The sequence below is a fragment of the Triticum urartu genome, chromosome 4A (assembly GCF_056163025.1).
Source record: "Triticum urartu cultivar PI428250 chromosome 4A, HENAU_Tu73, whole genome shotgun sequence".
In the NCBI taxonomy this organism is placed as follows: domain Eukaryota; kingdom Viridiplantae; phylum Streptophyta; class Magnoliopsida; order Poales; family Poaceae; genus Triticum; species Triticum urartu.
In genome coordinates this window covers 25,136,261-25,153,650 of record NC_141876.1, presented here as the reverse complement: position 1 = coordinate 25,153,650, position 17,390 = coordinate 25,136,261, and the positions used below count along the sequence as shown (strand labels likewise).

Here is a 17,390-nt window from a genome sequence, read left to right as displayed (position 1 = left end):
TGTACTGCCATAACAATTGATGAATAGAACGGAAGTTTTCCTGCAAAAAAAAAAGTTTAAGGAGAAATTAAAATGTTTAATATTTGAAATTCAAGCAAGAAAACAAACTAGCTTTTCAAATTTCACCAAAAAACACCGCTCCCATCGGCAGATGTTCAGGTTAAAGCAAAGTGTGGCGTGAAGTATTCAAACTGGTACATCTCTGTTCGAAGCAAGTTCGCCCTCTCGTATCGCCCCTGGTATATAGCTCCGCGAAGCCAGCAGCGGCACCCACGGATCCCCACGGCGCCTGTTATCCATCCACCACGCAGAGCCTTCTCCTTCCGGGCCTCGCCGTCTTCCTCTTCCCCACCGCCCTCGCCTCAAAAACCCCGCCCCCTAAAAACCCTAGCCCTCGAATTCGCCACCCCCGGCCGGCCCGCCCGGAGCGCACGGGCCCCTCCTCCCCCCGCGCATGGCGTCCTCGACGGCCGCCAACCTCTGGGTGCTGCTCGGCCTCGGCATCGCCGGCGTCCTTCTGGCGGCGAAGCGGCTCAAGCGCCCCGCCCGCCCGGACCACGGCGCCTTCGTGTCGCGCCTCGAGCTCCTGCCGCCTCCCCAGCCCCCGCCGCCCCAGGCGCGCCACCCCCTCACCGACCTCTGCTTCGCCATCGCCGACGCGTAAGCTCTCGCCCCCCACCCCTTCGTGTTTGGCTGGTAATACGTTCTAAATTCTAACCCGGATTGGATCAGGTAGGGAACGACTTATATTAGCATAACGTGGGTGATGATTCGATCGCGCTAGCACTGATTCGGTATTGTTTATTTACGGGGATTGGATTTGTGTTGCTGGTACCAGTGGGCCGTGCTGATGGAATTTACTCAGCAGGGAGTCATTGTATCTGCCGAATTGTTTCTATGTTGTTTGAATGACTGTAATGCCTCTGCCGCGCATAGGGCAGCTTCATGGATGACTTGCCCAACTTTTAATGGCTGACGCCAAAAAGGAAAACAGTGCCCTGCAAGCACATGGATGTTGGTACTCCCTCCGTCCCAAAATTCCTGTCTTAGATACAACTATTATGGTGTTATTTATCGCAGTTAGTACTTAACAATCTACACTAGAAATAGGTAGCTCAGTAGTTTCAGCACGCATCGTGGCTCGCGGTGTGGTTTATACTATAAGATGCTAGATTCCATAGGCATTAGGTGACATAATAATAATGAGTTAATAGTAAATTTAGATCGTTAGTTTTACCATGCCAATTATGAGTTGCTAGATGTAATCCTGGGAGTTATGATTGTAAGTTAAGGGAAGATTACAAACTATTTATAGGACAGACTAATTAGGCATCTACTGCTGGTTTCTGAAGCACATTTTTGGTAGGGGGTGAACTTCACCTGTGCTCGTTGGTGACTGTTCAGACAATCTTCCCCGTTATTTGTCGATGAGATGCTAATGTGGCAAGCATTGGGAGTTGCGACCGTCAGCTGTTGATGCTAACATGTTGTGTTGCACGCTGAGCTTCCACTCTCTCTTTTTCATAAGCAGACTCTTGTAGAAACATACTTACCCCTCTGTTAGATACTCGTAATTTCTTGCCCGCTAGGTCGATTTAAATCTCCTCAAAAGAATTGAGGGTGCTGCTCAGGAAAAAAGAACTAGTGGAGATGTTTTGGGTAATTTTCTAACCACATTTTGCTTTAAATTTTGTTTACTGGTATGCCAATTACTCTACTCTGAAGTGACATTTCTCACAGAGGTGGTATTTGAACATCAGTAGATTGCCAGATTATAACTTATTTTATCATAGGAATTTATGGAAGCAAAACAATTTTCTTGAACTTCCTTAGTCATCATCTTATACCAAACTAAAGGTGTATTAGTTTTTTCAACCTAAAGCTTGGTGACTCATGGCTTGTGCTTTAAAACTCAATAAATTCTGTTTGGTGATGCTGTTGTGAAATCATTGTGGCACAGACGCTTGTGTCCTGTTTGATAAAATGAAGGGAAACTTAATTATCAAGTACTTCAATAAACACATGGATTGATTATGTTGATAACACCATAGTTTCATAGTTTTCAGAATATTTTCTCACCTAGACCAACTCAAAGCCTGAAATGCCGACCTTCTTTGTCCTATTTAAAACGGTCCTAGCATTTCATATTCTACTGTCTATTGGTCAGGCTGCTGATTCCTTCGCCTGAAGTAGTTCATTGGGCCTATTTTTGGGCAAAAATCGACCACAATTATGTATCTCTAAAGTAAAATCTGCATAATTGCGCTGCAAATATGATCTGCTTTCAGTAACTGTAATATGTAGAGTCTAAACCTTTAAAATGTAGCGCTGTGTTCGGATGTCTGTATTGAAGGCCTTTGTATTGAATTGGTTTCAATTTCAATTCAGGGAGGAAACTGTAATGGACATGAATACAAATTCACATGTTTGGATGCTCATGGAATTGGGCCTTGGAATCTCAATGAGTTTTCAATACCAAATCATGTTCGGATGACAAACTATGGAATTGCTTATTCTTTGTGCTTTATGCAAAACAACAACAACAACAACAACAACAACAACAACAACAACAAAGCCTTTAGTCCCAAACAAGTTGGGGTAGGCTAGAGGTGAAACCCATAAGATCTCGCAATCAACTCATGGCTCTGGCACATGGATAGCAAGCTTCCACGCACCCCTGTCCATAGCTAGCTCTTTGGTGATACTCCAATCCTTCAGGTCTCTCTTAACGGACTCCTCCCATGTCAAATTCGGTCTACCCCGCCCTCTCTTGACATTCTCCGCACGCTTTAGCCGTCCGCTATGCACTGGAGCTTCTGGAGGCCTGCGCTGAATATGCCCAAACCATCTCAGACGATGTTGGACAAGCTTCTCCTCAATTGGTGCTACCCCAACTCTATCTCGTATATCATCATTCCGGACTCGATCCTTCCTCGTGTGGCCACACATCCATCTCAACATACACATCTCCGCCTCACCTAACTGTTGAACATGTCGCCTTTTAGTCGGCCAACACTCCGCGCCATACAACATTGCGGGTCGAACCGCCGTCCTATAGAACTTGCCTTTTAGCTTTTGTGGCACTCTCTTGTCACAGAGAATGCCAGAAGCTTGGCGCCACTTCATCCATCCGGCTTTGATTCGATGGTTCACATCTTCATCAATACCCCCATCCTCCTGTAACATTGACCCCAAATACCGAAAGGTGTCCTTCTGAGGTACCACCTGGCCATCAAGGCTAACCTCCTCCTCCTCACACCTAGTAGTACTGAAACCGCACATCATGTACTCGGTTTTAGTTCTACTAAGCCTAAACCCTTTCGATTCCAAGGTTTGTCTCCATAACTCTAACTTCCTATTTACCCCCGTCCGACTATCGTCAACTAGCACCACATCATCCGCAAAGAGCATACACCATGGGATATCTCCTTGTATATCCCTTGTGACCTCATCCATCACCAATGCAAAAAGATAAGGGCTCAAAGCTGACCCCTGATGCAGTCCTATCTTAATCGGGAAGTCATCGGTGTCGACATCACTTGTTCGAACACTTGTCACAACATTATTGTACATGTCCTTGATGAGGGTAATGTACTTTGCTGGGACTTTGTGTTTCTCCAAGGCCCACCGCATGACATTCTGCGGTATCTTATCATAGGCCTTCTCCAAGTCAATGAACACCATATGCAAGTCCTTCTTTTGCTCCCTATATCTCTCCATAAGTTGTCGTACCAAGAAAATGGCTTCCATGGTCGACCTCCCAGGCATGAAACCAAACTGATTTTTGGTCACGCTTGTCATTCTTCTTAAGCGGTGCTCAATGACTCTCTCCCATAGCTTCATTGTATGGCTCATCAGCTTAATTCCACGGTAATTAGTACAACTCTGAACATCCCCCTTGTTCTTGAAGATTGGTACTAATATACTCCGTCTCCATTCTTCTGGCATCTTGTTTGCCCGAAAAATGAGGTTGAAAAGCTTGGTTAGCCATACTATTGCTATGTCCCCGAGACCTTTCCACACCTCAATGGGGATACAATCAGGGCCCATCGCCTTGCCTCCTTTCATCCTTTTTAAAGCCTCCTTCACCTTAGACTCCTGGATTCGCCGCACAAAACGCATGCTGGTCTCATCAAAGGAGTCGTCTAGTTCAATGGTAGAACTCTCATTCTCCCCATTGAACAGCTTGTCGAAGTACTCCCGCCATCTATGCTTAATCTCCTCGTCCTTCACCAAGAGTTGGCCTGCTCCGTCCTTGATGCATTTGACTTGGCCAATGTCCCTCGTCTTCCTTTCTCGGATCTTGGCCATCTTATAGATGTCCCTTTCACCTTCCTTCGTGCCTAACCGTTGGTAGAGGTCCTCATATGCCCGACCCCTTGCTTCACCAACAGCTCGCTTTGCGGCCTTCTTCGCCATCTTGTACTTCTCTATGTTGTCTGCACTCCTATCCAGGTATAGGCGTCTGAAGCAATCTTTCTTCTCTTTAATCGCCTTCTGGACGTCATCATTCCACCACCAGGTATCCTTATCTTCGCTTCTCCTTCCCCTGGACACTCCAAACTCCTCCAAGGCCACCTTACGAATGCAAGTCGCCATCTTCATCCACACATTGTCCGCATCCCCTCCTTCCTCCCAAGGGCCCTCCTTAATGACCCTCTCCTTGAACACCTGAGCTACCTCCCCCTTGAGCTTCCACCACTTCGTTCTAGCGACTTTGGCACGCTTATCCCGCTGGACACGAATCCGAAAGCGGAAGTCAGCAACCACCAGCTTATGCTGGGGTACAACACTCTCTCTAGGTATCACCTTACAGTCTAGGCACGCACGCCTATCTTCTCTTCTCGAGAGGATGAAATCAATCTGGCTAGAGTGTTGGCCACTACTAAAAGTCACCAGATGTGATTCTCTCTTTCTAAAGAGGGTGCTAGCTACAATCATGTTGTAGGCTAGAGCAAAGCTTAAGACATCTTCTCCTTCTTGATTCCTGATGCCATGGCCAAAGCCCCCATGCGCCCCTTCAAAACCTGTGTTAGATGTACCCACGTGGCCATTGAGGTCTCCTCCTATGAAGAGCTTCTCCCCAATCGGTACACTCCTAACCATGTCTTCCAGGCCTTCCCAGAACTCCCTCTTGGTGTTCTCATTGTGTCCTACTTGCGGGGCATACGCGCTGATAACATTGAGAACCAAGTCCTCAACTACCAGCTTGACCAAGATAATCCGGTCCCCACGTCTCTTGACGTCTACCACTCCATACTTGAGGCTCTTGTTGATCAAGATGCCTACGCCATTTCTGTTTGCAGCCGTCCCCGTGTACCACAGCTTGAAGCCGGTATCCTCCGCCTCCTTCGCCTTCTGTCCTCTCCATTTGGTTTCTTGGACGCAAAGGATATCAACACCTCTCCTCACCGCTGCATCAACTAGCTCCCGAAGCTTCCCTGCCAGAGACCCTACGTTCCAGCTACCTAAGCGAATCCTCCTAGGCTCGGCTAGCTTCCTTACCCTTCGCACCCGTCGAGTCAAATGCGAAGACCCTTGCTCATTTTCCACTACACCCGGGCGCCGATGTAGCGCGCCACTAAGGATGCGACGACCCGATCCTCGCTCACTTGCCACCGTATCCGGATCAAGATACGGCGCGCCACTTGGGGGGTGACGGCCTGGCCCTTGCCCACTTTCCACCACACCCGGGTTCCGATGTGGCGCGTCGCTGAGAGGGTTACGCCCCAACGAAAATCTTTTGGGTTCCATCTCCATAAGAGTGGCTGAGTTTTTATGTTGGCTCGCCAAGCCTATCACAACCCTCCTCCTTCACCCGGGCTTGGGACCGGCTATGTTGAGACAACATAGGCGGAGTTATTCTTTGTGCTTTATGCATCAAATCAAAATCTATACAATGTGTGAGTATAATTGAATGATCATATATCAATATAAAATTACAAATATTCTAAAAATGTACAACGGCACCAAATAATGTTTGCACACCCTGCAAAGGACCTGCAAAAGATGAATCTGTGGTTAGTAAATTCATGTGCATGGAGAGCAAGGGAAGAATAGGAACAGGGGAAGAGGAGGAACTTAGAAGGGGCTGCCTGGGGAAGTAAAGAAGAGAAACAAGGGGATCCGGGGAAGGGGGAATAAGATGGAAGAGGAAGGGGAAGAAGAAAATGGCAGAGAAGAAGTGGAAGAAGAAGATGGGCAAGGGGGGGGGGTCACCGACCAGCGGATGGAGGGTGCGCCGGGCAGCTAGATGCAGGGGCACAGGGGGAAATGTGTGGCAGTTGTGCGGGCTTGAAGGTCCGCCGCCACTGGACAGGGCAGGAGGAGGAGGGGCAGGGAGCGGGGATACATACCTGCGCCGCCGCCGCCTCCTCAAGCTTCCGTCTCGAGCGGGGAGGAAAGGGCTGGTGTCACGCGGGGACGAAAGGGGCAGGCCGCCGCTGCCTCCTGAAGCGTTGTGTTTTCCGGGATCAGCTCAATTCGACCCAAATCGGAGCCCCAGACCTCTGTATTGCGGCACGGCTACGCTAGTGGACGCGATTTCCATGCTGTATTGGGCTCGTTTCGGTCCGCTTGTTTCTGTAAACATCCGAATGCCTGAATTAGCAAGTAGCCAATACCAAATCCAATACAAAGGCTCTAATTCAGACATCCGAACACAGTGTAGATGTATTTGTTAGCTATAGTGCTATAACAATTCTAAAAATCTATACCGATCTTTTAAATATTTCCCTAAATGAGCTTTAGTACTTGAGGTATTCTCTGGAAACTTTGTCGTGGGCTATATCTGTTTTCTAGAGGAAATTCTATTTCCCTGCAACCCTGCCGACACGGGTGTAAGCTGTTCATCCAAAATTCCGAATAGATGGTTGGTACTTCACAGCCATCCTTGAATGTATTTATACAAATAAGCATCAGTATATGCTTGTGGCATACTTCCCCCGAACCGAAATTATGTCCTTTAGGACATTGAAAGTCTTCAAGCTAGTACTTCGACCAGCAGTTTCTGTGCGAATATGTTGCCTCACATTAAAGTAATTATACATTATAAAAGTATATTTCATGATAGATCTTGTAGTATCAATTTGATGATTAATTTAATATACTAAGTAAATCTTACTGGGCAGCAGGCCTGGTTAGCAATCATAAATCTTCTCTAACAGATAGTCAAACTTATAAATGTTTGACTAACGAAAAAGAAAATGCTAAAAACACCTACATTTTGGATTGGAGGTAGTATTATTTCGTGCTCATTAAGGAAATGCTATCCCATGCAATCCTACCAGCACCATTGTGGAAGCTATTTTATCCAAAATTCCAAATAGATGGTTGCTACTTTACAGCCAGTTCTTGAATTGTATTGTATGAATAAGCATCCAATTAATGTCCGTGGCATATTATTTGGTGCTCAATAGCATCCATGTTACCATGTATATTTGTGTTGCTTCTATTCTTTAATGTACACTCCACTGCCCCAAAAATGTTGTTGTGCTTACTGGAACGTGGCAGACCAGTTCATCTACATGGTTACAGTCCTTTCTGCATGTATTACTTGTCCTTGAGCACTTGTATGATACACTTGCTTTGATGATTGCAGATTCCATGTCAGTGGTTATATAACAAGTTTTGGCAGCCTAGAATGGGCGAAGACACATGATGCAGCAACACAAACATCTTTAGTGGTTTCAACTCTTGTAGACGGTGGTGCTATTTGTGTTGGGAAAACTGTCATCGATGAGATGGCATATAGGTATTTTCATTTTGCTTTCTGTACGTAGCTTCGCGGAACTGTATTAAGGCTTAATTTTTTTCTTTTTTTCTTTAGTTTTTAGTGCCGTGTCATAAAGATGATACATGTTCCTTAGATTTGTGGAGTAGTTTTCCAGCTTTCCAATAATCTTGTATCTGTGCTGACTTAATGTACATTGCTTGTCCAGTATCCATGGTGAGAATAAACATTTTGGTACACCAACAAATCCTGCAGCTTCCGATCGAGTACCTGGAGGATGCTCAAGTGGATCAGCTGTTGCTGTTGCTGGTGGCATGGTAGATTTCGCCTTGGGTAAGTTGCTCTTTGGAGCATTCTTATTTAAGCAAAAAATGAAGATTATTAACATTATTATTTGCTGCTGGTGCTTCATTATCCTTCTGATGCCAGATCTTTAATGTTGAAAGTAGCGAGAACCAGGGGAATTTTCCCCAATGTAGCATTTGCATGCAACTTATGATACTTGCTGTCTCATTTACTAGTGTTTGCAGCATTTTGTTTTTACTAGTGGTATTGCTCGTCACTCGACAGTGTTCACGATTGTTTTCACGTGGTGAAATGTGAATCCATACCCATAGTTAAACTTGGTTCTCTCTTGATTAACAGATACTTTACAAAGTTGTGCTTGTGCACTTGCTGCACTTGATGGATTAACCGGATTTTAGTTGCATCTCAAGCTCATTCTGTGACCTTTTTGCAGACAAAGATTGTTTTTTCTTGCGACAATTCAGCATATTCTACCAAAGATAACAAGACAATAGTTACTATCTATCGAGTTTACTCTGGACACCACTAGAAATAATAATATAATGGAGAGGAAGATAACCGGTCTGCAAGGATATAGGATTATAGCCATTTAATTCATATCCCTGCTCAGTGGGTCTGCTATTTTTATTGTGTAGATGTCAAGCATAAAAGAGAAACTTATGTGTTTTTTCCCCTTTTTGTAACTAAATTTATGTGGGGTTATTCCAGTACAGTTTCTTACCGAGGCTTGGACTTTTAAAAGCTTCTGGATCTTGAAATCTGCCATCATTCGTACTGGATCTTTCTTGACTGTTATTTTTTCTGTCGAACTGTCTATGCTTCTTATAATGTTATTATCATGTCTCTAACTTACATACATAAGTGCTACACTGATAATGTGGTGTGGTAGGTATTGATTCCATTGGAGGAGTAAGGGTACCAGGTGGCTATTGTGGCGTACTGGCGTTCCGGCCTTCACATGCTGTTATATCCAACAGTGGTGTTATTCCTGTAGCTCCTAGCCTAGACACTATAGGTACCTCTAAAGAATCTTTATTCATCTAAACTACATGAAATTTATAGGTCTTGACTTCTAAACAGAAATCATCATGTCTTGTTATTTTCTTCTTTCTGTTGTAGGCTGGTTCGCAAAGGATCCGATTGTACTGCGTCGTGTTGGTCATCTTCTTCTGAAATTATCTTATACTGATATTCGTCTACCCAGACACTTCTACATAGCAGATGATTGTTTTGAAATTTCAAAGATACCTGCAAGAAGGTTAACTCAGGTGGTCACAAAATCTGTGGAAAAGCTGTACGGAAGTAAGTACATCCTCTTTACACCATCTCTTGTCTTTTTTTTATTTGCTGGAAGTTAACTCATGCCTTTCCTCAGGACAAGTCTTGAGTCATGTGAATCTTGGAAATTATTTGGCTTCAAAAATACCCAGCCTGCGGAACTATTCAAACGGGCAAAAGAATGGGGACTCAAAGTTTTCTTCATTGCAAGCACTTTCTAGTGCCATGCAGTTGCTTCACAAGTACGGTTCCTGCATTATTACAGATCCTATGGTTCATTGTGAATTATGATTTTTATATTTCCTCCTGTGGTTTCTGCCTGCTGTCTAGCTGCTAGCCATGTAAAAGCAGGTGTGGTCGTGTTGTAGGTTCATTTTACGGTACTGTTAGTTGAACTTCGTAGGGTTGCATGGTTCTCTTCTTTTCTTATAACTATTTCATGTTTTGGTGGTCACCAACAAAGAACATCAAATGCTGTTTAGTACATAAAAGAATCTGGCTGGCATGCTTGTCTTACTTTGGTTTGGCTTTGGTGTAGAAATTTTGGACTTGTTCTAGAATTGAGATGAACGCTCTTGTATTGTTTATGATATATCTGATGATATAAGTTAGAATTTTCACCTTACAAATATACAAATTTCTCTTTCACTTTGCCATACTTGGACATGTCGTTGTGATGCAATGTAATATTGCTATTTTATTATTCAATCCAGGCATGAATTTAGAGATCAGCATAACGAGTGGATAAACTCAGCAAAGTCTGCTGTTGATGCTTCCATAGTTGGTAATTTGTCTGATGATGGTGATTCAACTATTAATATCGTCCAAGATGCAAGAAAGGAAGTGCGCTTAGCTCTCAACACACTTCTTAAGGTAAATATTGAGTTCATACTACAATTCTGTGAAATTATTGTATATGTGCGTACATTATCAGGAAAAACCATTGTTGATCCTGTGATTAGTTTCTTGGCGCATTCATTTGCCATTACCTATAGTTTTGCTGGATATATTTCACTGAAGAAAACACTATACTGTATCTCTTTGATTCTGAAAATGTGATCTGCTCAAAGCTTGTGGACTTCAATTGGTAAAACAAAGCTAGTGTTTTGTAGTGTTTACAAATGTTTTTTTATATGAAATTTATGTATTATGTGCCAAGTGGATCAAATCAAGAAATCAACTGATTATGAGGGTAAACTTGAATATATATATTTCTGCTGGAAGGCAAGTACACGGTTAACTGCAAAGGTTTTACCCACAAGTTTGGTGAGTTGACTTGGCAAACTGCTTTGTTTGCCCTAAGCCAGCTTGTTCACAATTATCAGGAATATTAGGTGCTATTGGAATATGATATTCAGATAATTCCTTGGAGTTTATATAGCATCAAGTAGTGCATATCGTGGAAAATGTCCATCTTTACTGGCCAAACAAAATACAATCACTTTTTTTCAACCCCAACAATTCTGCCATTATTCTTTGCATTTGACCTGCCTTTTTTTAAGGGAACTCAAACTGGCACGTTTCTTCTGTATATGTTGAGAAAGTCACAGAAATCTTCATCAGCCTGGCTGGGCCTGGGAAATCCTGGCCCTGAAAGGCCCATATGGACCTATCCTGGCCCGCAAGACCAGGCCTGGCGTGTGAAAATAGTTCTTATTTTTCCCCAAAGAAAATATTATTTATGAATTATTTTCCTTAAAAATGTACTCCGTGTTAGATACATTCCTCTATAGTAGACAAATCAAATACAAGTGATTTGGGATGGAGGTTGTATTAGATTTATCGTTTTTTTCTTTTTGACCCGGCTGATGGGCCAAAACTGGCTGAACCTGAAAAGTGGCGAGTCAGAGTTTGGAATTTGGAGCCAATTCTTCTGGTCTGCGGTGGTTGTTTTTGGTTTCTATCTTTTAACATCAGAGTTTAGACTCAGGGGCAAATTCGACCTCTCTTACTTTTCTAAACCTGTGTCTGCTGGAGTGAAGTAAACGTTCATTTGCAGTGTACTTTCACCTGGTAGTGCACAATATCTGAGAGGAAATTCTTATTGGAAAAACAAGCCCTGCCAACAGTTTGCCTACTGTATCCTTGATGGGAGGAGATTTTTTTTCCTTTCTGCTTGTTTGCTGCTTCGTTTACTTGTTTTGCAATCTTGCATGCAACTGGATTTGCTGTGATGAATGATCATCTTATTAAGTGATAATGTAGAAATGCCTTTTCTAATTGTGATGCTATGTTATCCTTAGGATGATGGAATTCTGGTCATCCCAACTGCTCTGGGATGCCCTCCAAAACTTAATGCCAGGGAGCTCTCGTCTACAAGCTACAATGCTGAGACATTATGCCTTCAATCTTTATCTAGTATGTCTGGGTGTTGTCAGGTATGGTATTTTTCAGTGTAATTTTAGATTACTAGCATGCAAACCTTGTTATTACCTCTGATGAGCTTCCTTTTGTACTTCTTTTTGCCTTTGAACCTTGTTATTATTGCATGTGGCTGATAGCTAGTGGTATGAATGCATTGACCTTTGGCCTTTCATATGCCAACCGTGAAAAGCTGACAATTGCTTATTTTTGTTTAGTTGCTTCAGTTAATTGATGTGTGGGTAGAGAAGCAAATTATCTCTGAGATTTTACTTCTGATTTTTGTGGAGAAGCAAATTATCCTGTCCATGGTTATGAATTTTAGTGGTTATTCTCACGATCTATCCATCATGTGTGAAGGTTGTAGATATATATTGATCATATTTGTAAATGTTGGTGAGGGTATGAATTTACCCATGGGTTTAGCTACAAGGCATGGATTTTCATTCCTAATAAGCCTTTACTGCCCTTTTACCGATTCAACAATATTGATTTCCTTTTCAGGTTACTGTTCCCATCGGTACACATGACAAGTGTCCTATTTCGGTTTCCTTCATTGCGAGGCATGGTGGTGATCGCTTTTTGCTGGACACCACTCAAGCCATATATGCCACCATCCAAGAGCAAGTTGAGGTCCTAGCCAAATCTAATCCTTCAAGTAAAGAGGCGATGAGTGAAGAAGCTGCTGAAGCTGCTAAAGAGAAAGTCAGTTCCCATCTTTATTATGGTCATCTACAAGTAGCTTTTGTTGTTCAAACTTTTGCTTAAAGAACCACAACCACTGCTTTTTCCTAGTATTATCTTACAATAGTTACGGTACCATACTATGCCAATGCGACAGTAGTTCACTACTTGAAGAAAGAACTGATTGGTGTTACATCTTAGAGTTTGACAAATTGAATTGCACTTTATGGGTGTTACATTCTAGTACTTGATAGATTGGAAGTGCTAGTCTCTGCATCTAGGGACTTGCTCTGTATATGGATGCACACACACAAATCCTTGGTTGTGCACTGAACTTATTTTTCATGTCCCAGGAGTATTATCACTTTTGACTCGGAAGCAAAGCTTCCCATACAGGATTGTGAGTGTTAATTATATTGTCTTTGTTCTTACTTGGGGTTCTTTTCTATCACTTGCTACTTGACAGGGTAACAGTGCATTTAAGGAGAAGCAATGGCAAAAGGCAATAAATTTATATACTGAAGCAATCAAATTAAATGGCAAAGTAGCCACATACTACAGTAACAGAGCTGCGGCTTTTCTAGAGCTAGCTAAGTACGATCTTTTCCCCCCTTGTAATATTTTGTCTCCAATCTATCATAGAGAGCTGGCATGTATGAATGTTTGCCATTTATCTTTGAAGGGCTTGGATGCATGAGTGTTTATTTGGCACTTTGGTTACTCATGATTATTTATTTTGGACTTTTCAGTTATCGCCAAGCTGAGACAGATTGCACTAGCGCCATCGATATTGATCCAAAGGTTAGTATCTGCTTTCTTAGTTTCAACTTTCAACTTTGAAGCATGATATGACCTATACCTTCACATTTACATATTATTCTACTTTATAAATGTAAGTGTAGCCAATGAGATAAAAATGTACTCCCTCCTTACGGGAATAAACCACGACAAGTAATTTGGAACGGAGGGAGTATGTTCTAACTCTGTTGAGATTGTGATGGTTTATGAGTTTTGTGTGATTGGTTGAGTTGCTATTTATGTAACATTTCAGATTGTCAAAGCTTATTTGCGAAGAGGCACGGCAAGAGAGATGCTTGGATACTATAAGGAGGCTGTCGATGGTCTGTCTTTCATTTCCCTTTGCTTGATACTCAAGTAATCTGGATAAACTAATTGTTTACTTGTTGACCGTGTCTTGCAGATTTTAGCCATGCCCTTGTTCTAGAACCAATGAACAAGACGGCTGGCGTAGCTATCAATAGATTGAAGAAGCTATTCCCGTAAGTGCCAAGCCCATGGAATTATTTCTCTGAAAATATGGCTGCTGATTTTGTGCACAAACAACTTCTTTGTGTCTTGGGGATGGAACGGAAGTACCTAAGCGCCATGGATCTGTGATGCCACATATGCTCTGTGTGGGCTTTGCAAGGTACTGAATAGTCATTGCTGGTGGCAACGGAGCTGTTATCTGTGGAGTCATTTTACACGTTTCCCCCCCAAGTTTTGAGAAAGCAAAGTAAAAAGAGCGTAGGTTTTTGAGAGTCGATCATAGCAGCAATGTCCGATCTACCAATGCTCCCCGTCATGTATAATATCGATTTTGACAATTATTTGTTGAAACAGCTTGATTTTGCCAGTAAAATGGTCCGCAGTGCTGCCGTATGCATCCTTTTGCTATTCTGATGACTGATGCGGCGTTCAGGTTCAGGTTAAACGGCAGCCTCAGGTGAAGTCTCACTGAGGCTGTTGGGCAACAACCCTTTTTGCTTACATGTTTGCTCTCACTGAATTTAGAAGACATTTCAACCTTCTCTTTTGGTGTGGTTGTTTGCATGTCCCTGTCACTGAATTTTCATGTACCTGAAGGTGTCTGGGTCAGTGATGTGTGCCTAATATGATGGTATGGATTGCTCAGCGCGGGACCGTCGGTCCTGTGCATGGACATGAAAGTGGGGTCTTGGGCGTTGCGTTCACTGACGAAGTTAGGCTTAGTCTGTTGGGTCACTTTTGGATCAAGTACAGGAGCACCAGCTGTGCCTTAGGCCATTGACTCGTTGGTTATAGAGTAGCAATCAAGCGACGTGGCAGGGAAAGAAAAGCTGGTATCATAGGTGTCTGCCCCCAGATGTCTCGGTGCATGATGATTCCCAGCTTGCTCCGTGCTAATCTACATCAGACATTCAGGTGCCGTCATCCGTTAACGAATTATTGTATCAGGCTAACCAATATCAATACCAGTTCACACGCGCTCTGAGTAATAATAATAAGCGGTAAAGAGGACAGCTTGATCTTGTGCTTCGACTGGTACGCGGCAAGGTGCCGGCGCCTAAGCTATCTCCAACTTCTTGTTTCCGCAACCGGAAGAGAAATGATTTTATCATTGGAGGGCGTTACAGAAAAAAAAAACATCCCCAACTGCATCTATCCACGGAGGAGAGGAGCTCTCCTTTGACTTGGCTTCCACTAGCGTTTGCCCAACGGAAAGTGATCCCTTTCGCCATCGCAGAGCCGGGGGAAGGAATCGCACGAGCCGGGGGAAGGAATCGCACGAAGCGACCGAACGAACGGGATTTTTTTTTCTTTTTTTGAGAACTGAGCGAACGAATGCTCATGATCGGGACCATGCGTGAACAGAACAGTACGTCGTGACCACAGTACAGTTCAAACTTTATCGGAGCTATCGAGAGGTTACGAGATGGGGAGAGAATGAATAGGGCGTGACCGCTGCCCGCGCCGGCACGACGGACCGCCCAGCGACTCGTGGCGATCATGCGAGACTAATGAACCAACGAATTTAGCCCCCATCCGGCCATTTTTCATCAAGGAACTAGTACATGAAATCCCAGTACGAGCATAGCAACCACCTTCCTCCGGACCCTACCCTTCCAGGAGTGGGAAAGATATTTTCTTTTGTACTAGCAAAGATTGTTAAATAAAGCGACCAGCAGACTCTCTAATAAACATGCCCATGTGGTACGTGCTTGTATCATTATTCATATCGAGCTTGGGGTTGGGTTGCTTGGGGGTCTACCAGTCTAGCTAGCACGGCCGGGTCGGACCAATCATCATACACGGTGCTAGCATGGACCGGTATGTCGAAATTACTAAGTACTCGTTGCAAAGAACACTTCACTTTCTCAGATCGCGATAAGTGGCGCACATGCAGCATGCCACGTGTCGCAACCTGAAAGTTTTCTTTTTTTCGTAGATCCGTTTATTCAAAACGTTTTATCTTTTAAATCGTGCGTCCAAATCTCGAACCATTTTCACTATTGGATTCCTCGCGTCGAGATCTTCAAAACTAGATCCCATGTTGATAGGTTTTGACAAACTTTTTTTCACGAAAAAAACAGACGAAAAAAACCAGGCGAAAAAACCAAAACCGGGAGCACGGTTTTTTCCTTTTTCGAAAGAGGCACGCCCGTGCCTTTCATGGAAGCAAAACCGTGACTCTCGTGGAAGAAAAAAAAACAGAAAACACGTTTTTTTTCCGTTTCTGAGAAGCACGGCCGTGACTCTCGCGAAAGCACAACTGTGCCTCTCGCGGAAACAAAACCGTGACTCTTGCGGAAAAAAAAACGCGTATTTTTTTTCCTTTCTGAGAGGCACGGCCGTGACTCTCGCGAAAGCACAACCGTGCCTCTCGTGGAAGCAAAACTGTGACTCGCGAAAGAAAAAAAACAGAAAACACGTTTTGTTTTTCCCTTTTCCAAAAGGCACGGTCGTGACTCTCGCGAAAGCACAACCGTGCCTCTCGCGGGAAGCAAAACCGTGACTCTCGCGAAAGAAAGAAAAACAAAAAAACGTGTTTTTTTTCTGTTTCCGAAAGGCACGGTCGTGACTCTCGCGGGAAAAAAACCGTGACTTTCGTGAAAAAAAAGGAAATGCGTTTTTTTTCGCGAAATTTATTTTTTTTATCGAAAAGCTAAGAAAGACCGGAGGAAAACCAAAACGTCAAAAAAACAAAAAAAAACCGTTTAAAAAGCCGAAAACACATGTGAAAAAATAAAAAAAATCTGGAGGGAGCGCCCAGAGCGCAACACGTGGCAAATGACTGAGAACGTGCCAAGTAGCGCTGATCGTTGCGAGGCTTCCGAAAGAGCGCTAGTTAACTAGTTGCTCCCCCGATATATTCGATCCAACAGCGCTATCTTGGGCCTACACCAACTTGCTCTCCAATCCTCGTCTCCTTGGTGCATCTGGGCCACTACGCTCGTGCAGCAGCGCCCATGGCGAATGATACGTTGGCTGCGTGCGTTGCCGTTGCCGTTGCCGACTAGTACGTCGTCCCGTTTACTTACTACTGGTGCGCGGCTGGGCAGGTCGACCTCGCACGTACGAGAGGACGGACGGACCACCATGCAATTGCAACCAACCACAGCATCGCATTCCCTGCTGCATGGCTTTCCGCTGCGAGATCTACCTATCTGACGCCTGACGGGCCTTGTGTAGCATTCATCTTGCCAGCGCCAGCGCCAGCATATGGTGTCTGTATTCCTTTTCGTGCATGTGATGTAGATGCAGGTCATGTGGTGGATCCCGGCCGGGTCAGTGCATGCATGGCTGCAACTTTGTGGGTGAGGCTGGTCATAGTGAGGAGTAACTATGCATATGACACTAGTCTAAGTTACTATTTTTATACTGCAAAATACCTTAGTAGTAGTGTCATATATTATTTCATTTATTGCCTTATAGACTCATTTTACCTCGGAAAGTGCTATATTACAGTAACATATTATGTTACTCCAAACACATTTCTCCTCATTAAATACTTGCCACATAAGCAAAATTGTCTTGAGGTGTGTTAAGTTACTACCTAAGTTACCCCACTATGGCTAGCCTGATGGCCTGTAAACTCGATCACTGTGCATGCAACACTGGTCTGGTACTGGTAGGATGCTCTGTTTGGCATGCAGACGTTCACACGGCGATTAACAAACCTGTCATTCACTCTCATCAAAGCTCGATCAGGATGGGCTCTGCATGTGCATGGCATGTACTCGTACGGAGTACTAGCTGCTTGGCTAAA

General features: G+C 43.8%; 1 protein-coding gene across 2 annotated transcripts; it reads left to right on the top strand.

Moving 5' to 3' along the window:
- The first annotated feature begins 254 nt into the window (after positions 1-254).
- On the top strand, positions 255-14,025 carry TOC64-III (translocon at the outer membrane of chloroplasts 64-III). Of its 2 annotated transcripts, XM_087517584.1 has the most exons (14): positions 255-660; positions 7,601-7,753; positions 7,941-8,065; positions 8,928-9,053; positions 9,158-9,340; positions 9,414-9,558; positions 10,030-10,189; positions 11,560-11,694; positions 12,182-12,382; positions 12,828-12,955; positions 13,111-13,162; positions 13,413-13,482; positions 13,563-13,641; positions 13,736-14,025. In XM_087517584.1, exons 1-14 carry the CDS (start codon positions 455-457, stop codon positions 13,740-13,742), a joined length of 1,770 nt encoding a protein of 589 aa, XP_087373710.1. In that variant the 5' UTR covers positions 255-454; the 3' UTR covers positions 13,743-14,025. The 2 variants fall into 2 exon arrangements, with proteins under 2 accessions (XP_087373710.1, XP_087373711.1); XM_087517585.1 differs by having other exon boundaries at positions 256-660; positions 13,563-14,025.
- Positions 14,026-17,390: the final 3,365 nt, after the last annotated feature.